Source organism: Habropoda laboriosa, unplaced genomic scaffold, assembly GCF_001263275.1.
Source record: "Habropoda laboriosa isolate 0110345459 unplaced genomic scaffold, ASM126327v1 scaffold11, whole genome shotgun sequence".
NCBI lineage: Eukaryota > Metazoa > Arthropoda > Insecta > Hymenoptera > Apidae > Habropoda > Habropoda laboriosa.
In genome coordinates this window covers 563,424-575,970 of record NW_017100150.1, presented here as the reverse complement: position 1 = coordinate 575,970, position 12,547 = coordinate 563,424, and the positions used below count along the sequence as shown (strand labels likewise).

Sequence of the window (12,547 nt, the reverse complement as noted above, 5' to 3'; positions counted from 1 at the left end):
TGTCACATATGCATATATATAACTAATTAATTATATTTAAATGTCTGTATATAATTTATTTACCTATGACCTGGTTGTGGTAAATGCTTATACCTATCTGAAATTGTTATAAGAAGTGTTAAAAAAGCATCTGCACATTCAGTTACTTTCATGTCATCAGTGTCAGAATTTGATAATTTTTCCCAAGCTGTGTTTGAACTCAAAATGGCATCCATTTTTTCAGTGGCATCTAATCATTTAACATATTAATATTAATGAACATTGTACAAATAACGATATAATTTAAAAATTGTAGAGTACTTTGTAACGTTACATTCTTTTTCCATATTTATCCATTTTACAAAAATATGAGCCTGTGTAAGGACATAAACAGTGGCTGGCCGAGTTGGAGGATAAAATAACGTTTCTCTCAATTCTCTTTCAAAACCTAAAGCTTCATCAACTAAGTGAGCAAATAAAGCATCATCATACTGTACTATTGATAATTCAGAATGAAGTTTCTCTACTGCTAATTGTACTAAGGCTCTCATAAATTCTACCTATTAGAACACAATAATTTATATAAAATTGTACTAGTACATATTAGTATTTAAACAACAATATAAATAATATATATTAAATGTTGTATTACCTTCATGTCTACTTGATTAAAACCTATTGAATTTACAGCAGGTTGTACATTTTTTTGTACCCACTGAACATGGTCTTTAATCCAAGTTAATATTTGAGTAAAGAACCATTCTGGCTTATCTTGTCGATTTGTTAACTTAGAACCTGTAAAGTGATATATAAATCTTTGCCTAAGTGGCCTCACCAATAATGAAATTGGTAAGTTAACAGGTGTAAAATCAGTTAATAGTGTAGATGTTACTACTGACTTTGCAGATTCCTCTCTGTATTTAAATCATTGTATGTAGTTAAAGATAAAATATTCTTTTATACAATGATTTTACATAATTTCAATAATATGAATAACTTTAATAAAGTGTGAAAACAAATTTACTGAAATAATTGTAAGGATACGGTAACTGTAAATCTAATAAATACGCTGTAAGTATTTGAAATTTTGTTAATGCTTCTGGCATAGGTGTATGTAATGAACTTGCATTAGTACCACAAAAAGGCCATTTTAATGTTTTTAATATATCATTATATTCTCTGAAAATTGTTATTATATATATATTCATTATGTATATGCAAACACAGTAATGTTAATTAAATACATAAAAATGCATAAAATAGAAACATACTTTGATAATTTATCTTTTATAAGGTTATGCCAAAAATGAAGTGTCTCTTTTACATAGCTTTGAAGATAATGGCAAGTAGATGATTGAAGTTGACAACTAATATCTGTTAAATTAGTATATAATGAAATAGTTGATTCATCATCACCATTTGCTAAAGCCATTTGTATCTCGTCACTAAAATAATGTTCTTTTAACTTTAAAAATGACTATAGAATGTAAATAATTAAATACTTAAATGATAATTTACCTGATGTTTTCAACATATTTTATGAAATTCAAATATGATAAAGATTTATCTAAGTAGCTTATGACATCAATAATTTTTTGCATTTCCAAACTTTTATCATTTTCATGCATCATTTGTTGTATGTCATCTTTAAATTCTGTAGAAGCTTCTTTTAATTGTTGAAATTCAATACTTATTCTTTCAACATTCTCAATCACTGCTTTTACTTTTGAGGGAGCTTCAGTTGATGCCATGGATAACTAAAAATTTAAACAATAAATGATTGACACCTTTTTTTATAGTATGTATATGTGTATTTTATAATAAATTTTCAATGGAATTTTAAGTAAAGTAATATATTTGTAAATACATACCGATTTTTCAATTTCATTTTTCTGTGTATTAAGATATTGATGAAATTCATATATTTTATTAAGTCCTGTTAAATCGGTTCCTAATTCCGTATTAAACTTGTGTATAATTTTATCTCTTGTATCTATCATAATGTTGTATTATAAGTACCTCGTAGTATTTACAAGTTTGACAGTTTAAGGTTAAGATGCTTTATTCTACACGTCACACATGTAAATACATTATACATGCCAAATTCAATGAAAACACATTAGAACTAGCAATAAAGAAAAAATAAACTAAAAAATAATAATATGACATTTATGTACTGAATCTTATTTATAAGTATTTTATGTCGGTAAATGATAAGTACTTACTCTTACATATGGATTGTATATTGCATATAACTCTAGCAATAAAAATGGAAAACAATACATGCATACATACATACTACGATTAGTATCTGCTAGTTCCGAATTAGTTTAAAAATTGTAAGAAAAATCATTATCATAATATATTATATTATGCCTATTGTATATTCTAAAATTATAATCAATGCGTTCTTTCTTCGTCGTGTCTTATCAATAATGAAAAAAAATAATATTGTTTATACACTTTGTAAAGAAACCGAATAAATACCTACTTTTTATGTATATCAGGACTTTTTTATTTTTTCTTCGTGTTAGTATATAAAAAGAAACAATACTATTATATGTATTATATTCCTGCTAACATTATAATAATCATATTTCTGTTTTCTGATTTTTTTCAAGAAAATACTCCGAATTATTTACGTAGTTACTCGTAAAAATATTCGGACACTATATGTATAAGTTTGCCTTTTTAATGATGTATTTCGGTTAATTATAAAAGGATTGGGTTGATGCTTTCTAGTTATGAAACGTCATTTACTGTACTTTAGGATTACGTATAGTTAGTTTTATCCATTTTCGCATATCACATTGTAATACAAATTAATATAAATTATGTCCAATTATTATTTTAAACAAATATTCAGACACTTATTAGCAAAAATTAATATTTTAATTATTCGTAGTATGATGTTCATATTATTTATATCCATATTTTAAATATTATGAATATTTTTGCCTGCGCCGTGTTTAATGGTTGTTTCGTTACTGTCCGAATATTTCTGGGAGTAACTATACATACTCACAACGTATACACTATCGTTCATAAGTATTAAAACACCCATTACGTTAGTATAAAAAGTATACTAAGTATACTAATAAAAATATTTGTATTCATTATATTACGAGATTCCAAATTGAATAATTCTCTCTAAGATCTTAATAACTTTGCAATGATTCTTTAACTTTGCTTTACATTTAGTGAGTGAATCCTAATAAGTAGTAGTAACTAGTTCTTAATACTTAGGAACGGGAGTGTACGTATGAGAATATAGGGAGCAGATATGACTGGGTATTACATATACTTATATATGTATATAATTACCCGTCGTTCGACAGGTAATTTCATAAGCCAATAATGTAACTTTGTTAGACAAATATTTTCATTTTATGCAACATGCTTAAAGGTTACATTTGAGTAATCATGAACTAACTTGATTCTGCAAAACGTACGAAATAAAACTATAAAATTCAAAAATTCAAATTTATGGAGAAAGCAAGGTGCTACGAAGACAAGTTTCATACATATTTTTAAAAAAACAATTTAATTTAACCATAATCTTAAAAGAAGAAGAAATTATTCATAAATCGTATTATTAAAACATATTATATCAGACATTTTTCCACGAAAGAACTTAGGTAGAACTTCATTGTAGATTTTCTATTTTTTTGTACTTACAATTAGTTCATATTAATTTTTGTTTCGAGGAGGCACCCTTTCTGCAAATTATGTGCAATTTTAACGCGTATTTCTACATTTCACTTACAATTCGTTCAAAGCGATACTTAAAAATTACAATCACTCTGGTGCATGATTATTAAATAATATGTGTACTCTTATAGTTACTAAATAATGTCACTTATTAATAATATACTACCTTTTTTCTAACGTACGGGACAAAAAGAAGTATTTATAAAAAATGTCAGTAATAGGAGAATGTACAGTGCGCATAAAAATATTTTATTTTGTAAAATATTGCAAACAATGGTTGGACGGAAAGTAATTTCCAATTTGAATTACAGAAATATATATAGTAATAATAATCGATTAATCATTCTCTGAACTATGCAGTTCTTCACACACCCGCGTTTCATTATTTATAATTAGTAAATCACCACCGTTCAATGTTTGAACCATTACATCAATTTGTAGAAAATACTGATTCTCCAATTCAATTGAAAAATTATCATTTACCATGCTAATATCAGAACTTTATTTTAAAAAATCTATCGGTATTGGGCTTTTTATCATAACATACATATGTAAATATAGTCCTGCACAATTATGACATTGTAGAAAAGTATTATAAATTGCAAACAATTTTCTCTTTATCGTTTAATCTTATCCGTTATTACACAATCCTTGTTGTTTCATCGTTTTGCAGTTATTCTTTCATCTGATTATTCCGTACGTTACTTCTATTTCTTATTTTTCAAAAATATTCAGAATTCTAACTATTAGGTCATCCTGAAAGTTCCCCGCTGTTTCAAGCCGATCATTTTGAAAAAAAAAAAACATAACTCCGTTGAAATTAAACATTTTCATTTCGAACAATACACCTTTGTCGACGTATTGCAAGAGCATTAATTCCGCGTACATAAAAGCCCGAATTTCGAAGAGAAAGAAAACAGTAAATGAATATCCCCGATCCAAACCTAGTTTACATCTGAAAGAAATCATGCTCACAGTTTGGTAATCTATTTCAGAATTAATTGGCTACATTTTCCTAAGACCGGGTAAATACCATTATTACTGCAGAGTCATAGAGTAACGAATTGGAGGTCGTTCACCAAAAACTGAAGGTACACCGATCAACAGAAAAGAATCTATCCTTTTTTATGACTGGGTATTGAAATTTGACCAAGGCCGCATTTACACTTTTGGAAGCCTTAGGCGTAACATCATCACGAGACCTCGAAAGAACAAGTGTATTTCAGTTACTAATCAGATTCATCAATTTGGCGCTTCCGTTTTCAGTGGCCTCTTGTTTTTGTATTATCATTTTAATATTTGAAAAGAAATATTTTATTTTGCAATTATAACTAGGCTCAAAGATTTAAGGCTTTCACGAGCCAGAGCATAAGTATTATTATTGAGGTGTTCAGGTGTTAGCCGCGTCCTTATGGAAAGATTATTCCTTGGACGTGACTTACACCCGAAAGCCCCAATAATAATATTTATAGTTAGGCTGTTTTTTGTATTGCTGTTTGTAAGGAGTAAGGTTTTAAAATGTGACCCCATAGAAAGTCAGACCACAGCTTGCGTCTTGTGGCAAATGGAACCCTGAGTTCTACCTCATCTCCGATCTATCTCCAACTGATTTTCACTTTTTCCACTCACTTGACAATTTCCTTATGCAAGAACGATTTTGGGAAACAAGAGGATATTGAAAACACCTTTTAACAGTGTCTTTCTCTTAGAGATTCGTGGAATTAATGCTCTTGTAATAATAAAATGTTTAATTTCAATGGAGTTATGTTTTTTTCAAAATGATCGGCTTAAAACCACGGGAACTTTCAGGAGGACCTAATATATACATAATAATTGAACTGTACTGTCTACAACATAACGACACAATATTTTATAATAACACTTTTCTACCCTTTAACAATGCAAAATATCGTATTAGAAAATTAAGAATTAAAGTATAATTTGTTTGCTGATAATACTCATAAGGCACTTTGTATGTATTTTGTTATACTTTAAAGCAGAAATATGAAATATACATACATACTTTATACGAATTAATCGACTTGGCAAATGTATGACATTGTAAATATTTATTATTTATTCGAAGGCACACTGCAAATTACTGTGCTACAATTATTATAATTATGTTTCTTATACAGTATTATTAACTATTAATTTATTGCAGAATTTGTCTACATATTCAGTCAAGTATAATAAACGCAAATTATGTGTTTATATTAACAAATATTTTAACAGTGATAATTATCATTGAATAAATAAATATTACTTTTCGAATTAATCTAAAATAATTGAAATATTTTATGTACATTTCGGTTAATATTCTGCCTCGGTATAAAATTAAACCTCGCGAATTTTACATTCTCTCAGAAATTTTCAATAAATTAATATATAAACAGAAATACATATAAGTAGGCACTTCTCAATGGTGCGGTGTTTATTGTAAGTATATAACAAACTTAAACGGTGCAATATTTGACAGAACAATTGCTCCTTTCATCTTTCTGTATACTTTCTCCCCTCCCCACAATTTTTCGATCTTCTTATTTTCTCGTTGAAATTCCTCCTTTTACAGCATTTACTAATTAATATTCGTTTCGATCATATGATATTTTAAAAATCGAACAGAATTAAAACTGATCGGAACTCGAAGGATAATTAAGAATTTTTGAAATAAAGTTGAATATGAATGTCTTTGAGCTTGCGTAAAAAAAGGCTTAACCGATAAATTTTTTAAAGAGTATCAAGGAGGGAATCTAAAAGATCCAACTGATTCTCATCCCAACCAGCAGTAGCAATTAGCAAACCAGTAAGGTCATCTTCGCTTAAACTAACTTGCGTGGAATCAGGAATTTCTGAGAGACAGTCTGGAATTGGAGGAGATACGCTACTAGGTGGAGTCTCGTATAGCGTAGATGGACAGGTAATCAATGGTGCATCGTTGTTTTGTATATTGCTCATTACCGTCGTTTTGGGGGACGTTAGTTTCTTTGATCCACGGATTCGTTGAGATATTGTCGCGCGTCGTTTTGATTTTCTACCTTCTTCCATTCTTTCCAAATCTAACTTCCAGAAACCACCTTTTCCTGGTTCATCTTTCGAGCGTGGTAACTTCACGAAGCATTTATTCAACGACAGGTTGTGCCGAATTGAATTCTATTTAAAATTAAAAGGAGCAATATTGTTTCTTTTTCTTTTGTTTTTTTTTTTTTTTTACTCGACAGCATTCATATTATCACGTTACAGCGAATAAAGTGTCATAGAGAATCTTTTACCTGCCAAGCTGGATCAGCATACTTATAAAATAGGAAGTTTTCTCGAATCCACGCGTATATATTTGAAAGAGACACTTTATTATTGTTTGCACGCATCGCCAGGCAAATGATCGTGGCATATGAAAATGGCGGTTTTGCGTCGGGATCTGTTCGATACTTCTCTACATTTGCAGCAAGATCTGTAGAAAGAAAGAACAGAATGCATAATTAAAAATTCATTTGTCTAATACTTTTACGCTTTGGCCTCTTTAATATTTCAAACTTTTCTTCTTCTCCCTTCCACTTTTTTTATTTCTTTTTATCGATGGTGTTGTTAGGTATACTATATATGTAAATAGGTAAATATGTAAGGTAATTTGTCTAAAATCTCAGATACACTTGATAAATGTATTAACAGTAATTTAATTTAACGCGATCACATTACTGTTTCAATAAACATAACAAAATGGCTGCGCACAATATTTCCAGAATAATTCAGGTGATTTTATATAGTCACATTCATAAATTCATATTGAAAATCTGAATTAATTGCTAAAATGGCAATATAGATTATGCTAAACAGAATGCACAGTGTAACAACTCGTTATGTTTTGTTATATTAGTCTCCAACGAATTAGAAATACCGTTTGACGTCATTTTGTATCTCAACCCCTTCACTTATGATTTCTTTTCTACCGACAATGCATCTAAGTTAAGCCCCAACTGTTTAATGTTTTAGCACTGTATTAGGTAAGAAAAGTTAATGTGTTATGCATTAGTCACATTTGGTAATTCCCAGTCTTGTAAATTAAGGAAAAGTTAGAATTAAAATTAATTTTTGTTGCTAATGTAACTATTTCCGTCGCATCTTGGCCAGAATCTTACCACGTGTCTGACTCGTTGCTATAAGGCAAGGGGTTAAACAATGAGAATGCAGAATGTTACGTTTTAATCAACGTGAGTGCACGAGCGAATATTCTCGAAATTATTCATGGTACCGAAAATCAACAAATTTCCAAAGCTCAATAAGTTTGACAAATCATTCAGAGATGCATTATTTTTGCAGGTATTCAGGCTACATGGTGCACTTTTTAGCGCAAACTTCAAGAAACTAAATATCATACTACAAATTCCACTACGCGATATTATTATTAAAATGTAACGTAATTTAATTGTTTTTCCGTACAATTGACTTAATACTTCCTTCTTATAGAGAATGAAGAGCTGCATCGAGCGATTTATTGAAAAAATATGATTCCATGTGAAAAAACAAAGTTGACCTTCGTATCCTTTATACGTTCACCTATAAAAAAAAACTACTAACACCAGCTTATATCTCCTTCAACTATTGTCTAAAACACTTTATGGTATCGTTAATAGTTTCGACGATATTTCCTCGCATTAATTAAAATAGAACTCTATTTCTCATATATTCAGATCCCCTGGAATGCTTTTTAATAGACAAATACCATTTGCTACTATTTTCCTTATCATATTTCAACTTTTTTAAAATTCGTACCTTATCAACTGTTATAAATATAAAAATATGAGAAAAAATTTCCATACTGTTAAATTAACCACTATTAGTGCTTATTAGGTACCATCAATAACGATCAGATTCAAGCATAGAAATCCCACGTTTTAGTTATTGTACCTGCGTATTTTAAAGTGGTACCAAAAACATTCGATAAATATTCATTTATTATATTTGAAACATCTCTTCCCTTTCAAGCAGAAATCATTTTTTTAGATTTAATAAATACTTCTTTTTTTTTCTTTTGCACACCTAGAGCGTCTTTGAATAATTGCATTTAAGTTGAAATAGGAATAAAAGAGGGTAAGAATACGAAGCAATTTCAATGAGACAAATTTCGCTTACCTAATTCAGCTTTAATCAGGGGTGAAAGCTTTTTCCTTGGTTGTCGTGTTACCGGTGGTGGAGATGGCGAACACGGTGGTGTTGGCAAACTAGAAGCACTCGTAATGTCGAGCGATTGTAACCACGAAAGACTCGTCAATTCTGCTTCAACACCATAATCGTCATTATGCATATTCTCCTTCATAGCTGATGAACCGCGATTCGTTGGTGATTTAGTATCGATCGATTCTGCCTTCATTTTCACCATTTTTCATGACATAAGTATCGAATGGATTCTAAGAGCCTGAAGAAAAATATCAAAGGTTCAAACATGTATACTGGATTTATATTAAATAAAACCAATTATCTCCAACTTTTTTGTTCTTATTTCTATTATTCAAAAAAACAAACAAACTGATAATCATCTTACTCGTAGAATTACAATATCACTATTGTCAGACTCGGCAATCTACGAATGCAAATGTTAAAGTAACACGAGCTTACTGTAATTTACAATAAGCAATGTTAATAATTGTATCGTTTTTATTACGCGTCAATGTTTCAACTGGCCTTTTCGCGTCTGTCAAGAAGAACTAATGTGAGAAATTTCAAGTTAATTTGACATAACACGTTTAAACGAGTATTAGTATAAATATTACAGGCACAATAGAGGAATTTAAAGTACAGGAGAAAATAGAATTTACGCTACCTACGTGTACATTGAACAGAATTACATGGAAAATATTTAAAAGTGCACTTGCACACGATTAACCAGAATATGCGATTCTGATTGAAACGAAATACGTTTTGCGTGGAATGAATTTTATCGATTTTAAAAACATAATAATACGACTGGTCTACCTATACAAATAGATTCACAGGCGCGTAATACAGCGACTGATATAACAACAGTATAAATAATTGCGACAGATCGAAATAAAAACTGTCGTAGGTTGTAAGCGTTTCTTTTAGCAAATTTCCATCAAGCGAAGCATGTCATTTAAAAAATTCAACAACAACGCACCTTCGAACGTTTTCGAAAGCAATACATCAACGGCAAATAAAATTTTGTTTACTTTCGGTAGAAAATTTCGATCGACGTGTAAAGTGATTGCAGAACGTGGACCAAATTACGATTTATTACGTCATATACGTACATTTTCACTGACATATGCAATAAAACATGTAAACCGCATGATCGCTCGAATGAAACTAGTACTAAGGGGTAACGAAAGCCCTGATAATCCCCCACTTGGAATCTACTTGCTTGCCGTAAACCATTGGTTGGTGTGCGTGACAGGTGTTGGCTCCCTTTCGCAGGTGGACCGCATATACATGCTGTTCAAACCTGCGTGCAAACCTTTTCCCTTCTCTTAATTTCCCTGACAGTAAACAGGGGGAGACAGGGGTCTCTCTCACACACACACACACACGCGCGTGTTCCTTCCTCATATGTATAATATACTTACCCTCGAAATTTCGTTTCTTTTTCCCTCTTTCATATGTACTTGCATATGTGCCGATGATAATGACAGTGGCCCAAGTCATATATTTTTCACTTCGTGTTATTCAGAACTTTCCCTTTGGATGTATTAGTAAATACTTTTTTAATTGTGTAATAGAATATTTCACAACACGAAATATGTGATAAATTCAATGTTTTTCTAGACTTTCGACTTAGACCACTTTCCTAGTCACCGGCGCATAACGTTCAATAGTAAAAGAAAGAGATTTTCTCGAGGAAAGGGAAGTTAAATGTTGTAAATTACATTTAAACAAATGAATTCTTCTTGTGCCCGCATATTGAAGTGTACATTTGAAAATCGTACAGTTTTTTAAACAGAGCTGTGTAATTGTATGCCGTAATTGAATTTTTCGTACAACTTTTGCGGTTAGGTTAAGGATGTGGAAATGCAATACGAAAAAGAATAAAGTATCCTGAGGTGTTAAAAATTATTTACATACCTGGGTACAATTAGGCAAAAAAATTCAATGCAAACCAAGAATACCAGTGAATTGTTTCAAATAATTTATGATAAATTTCGAGGCATTGATATTTGTTATATAATTATATTTCCAAGATTTGGTATAAATAGTAACCCGGACACTTCGATCTAGTTACGAACAGCAAAATTATGAAACGTGACATTAGGTATCTACTTATATACACATATGTGTGTGTGTGTGTGTGTATTAGAAATATTCATTGGAATAACGCTATTTATAAATTCGAAATATGAATTTTACTTTGTGACTTATAATAAAGTATAATACAGTAGAAAATTATAAGCAACGCTAAATTTGATTAAAAGTTACAAGATTCGTCACATTCTTCTTCATAAAAAAAAAAAAAAAGAAATAATTATCCAGATGAAACTCTTGCTCGTCAAACAATAAAGAAAAGTACCTCTGCTATTTTACAAACCACGCGCTTTCGCTGTAAATTAGGTTCTTGTATTTGAAACATTATGTCAATCATTGGGTCCATTTTGTATAACTAAGGCATATCTAGTTTGTTACAAAAATTCCATGAAAAACTGAAATAACTTGGAAACCTACAATTCGTTGAAAAGTATATAAAACAATATATAAAAGCATAATTGTAGTAAGGACACACTTGTAAATAAGTGAAGAAATCAGATAATTTCAGAAAGAGAAATTACAAGTCGTTTAATATGAAATGTCGAATTTTTCAGGGAGGAAAGAAGATTGTTTCTAAATTCGAACAAACATTACCCTTAGATTCCACAACGAATCAAGAACCTTAGAAACTTGAAATTAACACAAAAAACTCGGAACTGTGCAACATTTAAGTAACTGCTTCTCTAAATAGAACTTTTTCCAGGTAAAACTTTACACTTCGTTGCTAGAAATTCCTTCATAAATGCAATCAACAAAATTTATAAAGTATAAAACAGCTCTATTTTGTAAATTGTTGGACTAAGGATTTTTCGAACTTAACTTTCCTTTTTCATTTCTACACTATATGCAGCATATGTTGTTAAAACTATCGAAACTACCAGTTCACCGTAAATTTACGATCGTTGGACATTCGAATTGGTTTATCCTACTATCGTTAGGTATACTGTTCGTACTTAATTTTCATACTGACCGCAATTTACAATTTATTTTCGTCAAGTCGAAAAATTCAACGAGGAAAAGAATACACCTACTTACACAAATTTCCACAAAACATACGCATGTTATACTACTTAACATGCCCTCCGTGAGATAATGAACATAGCGAATATTAGAAACATATATTATTCTCTATCCGTAACGATTTTCATGAATCACTCGTTAGTACGGACGCAACGTGTAGATATGATACAACCAACATTTTCACGCGAACATTTTATATTTGCAAGGTAGATAGTTGCATACATACTTACACGCATGACTCTCTTTTTATTACCGTTGCCCGTACATTTTTCTGATATACGTATTCCACATGTACCTACTGCGTTTTAAAACTCACTCGCAACAATTACAACGACGTTATAATCATCATAAGAATTACATTCGTTGATTTTTAACGTAACATCCAAGCTTAGGATTGCAAGTAACATTTTATTATACGTTAAGATTGAGTAAGAAGTTGACAAAATAAAAATTACATTCTCCCCTTCTACAGGATAATTATGTATTCAGTCGTTTTTTTCAACATTGAGTCAGTATTATAAAACAGGTAACGTGCCTTTAGAAAAATGTGTTTTAAATAATAAAATCAACAATTACCCATATTTAT

The 12,547-nt window shown here is 30.3% G+C and overlaps 2 protein-coding genes across 2 annotated transcripts in view; both read right to left on the bottom strand.

Annotated features, from left to right (window-relative positions):
* Positions 1–2,034, bottom strand: part of LOC108574930 (RAD50-interacting protein 1) — a 5,936-nt gene extending 3,902 nt beyond the window's left edge. Inside the window, exons 1-7 of the mRNA XM_017937602.1 lie at positions 1,851–2,034; positions 1,498–1,736; positions 1,251–1,424; positions 1,024–1,158; positions 632–893; positions 314–539; positions 64–229 (exon numbers count right to left, since the gene is read on the bottom strand). Of these exons, the coding sequence (XP_017793091.1) occupies positions 64–229; positions 314–539; positions 632–893; positions 1,024–1,158; positions 1,251–1,424; positions 1,498–1,736; positions 1,851–1,979 (1,331 nt within the window). The 5' untranslated portion in view covers positions 1,980–2,034. The remainder of the gene's footprint in view (positions 1–63; positions 230–313; positions 540–631; positions 894–1,023; positions 1,159–1,250; positions 1,425–1,497; positions 1,737–1,850) is intronic.
* A 4,063-nt stretch (positions 2,035–6,097) lies between these two features.
* Positions 6,098–9,079, bottom strand: LOC108574948 (forkhead box protein J1-A-like). Its single transcript, XM_017937625.1, has 3 exons — positions 8,821–9,079; positions 6,963–7,141; positions 6,098–6,843 (listed from the first exon to the last, which is right to left on the bottom strand). Exons 1-3 carry the CDS (start codon positions 9,065–9,067, stop codon positions 6,421–6,423), a joined length of 849 nt encoding a protein of 282 aa, XP_017793114.1. The 5' UTR covers positions 9,068–9,079; the 3' UTR covers positions 6,098–6,420.
* Positions 9,080–12,547: the final 3,468 nt, after the last annotated feature.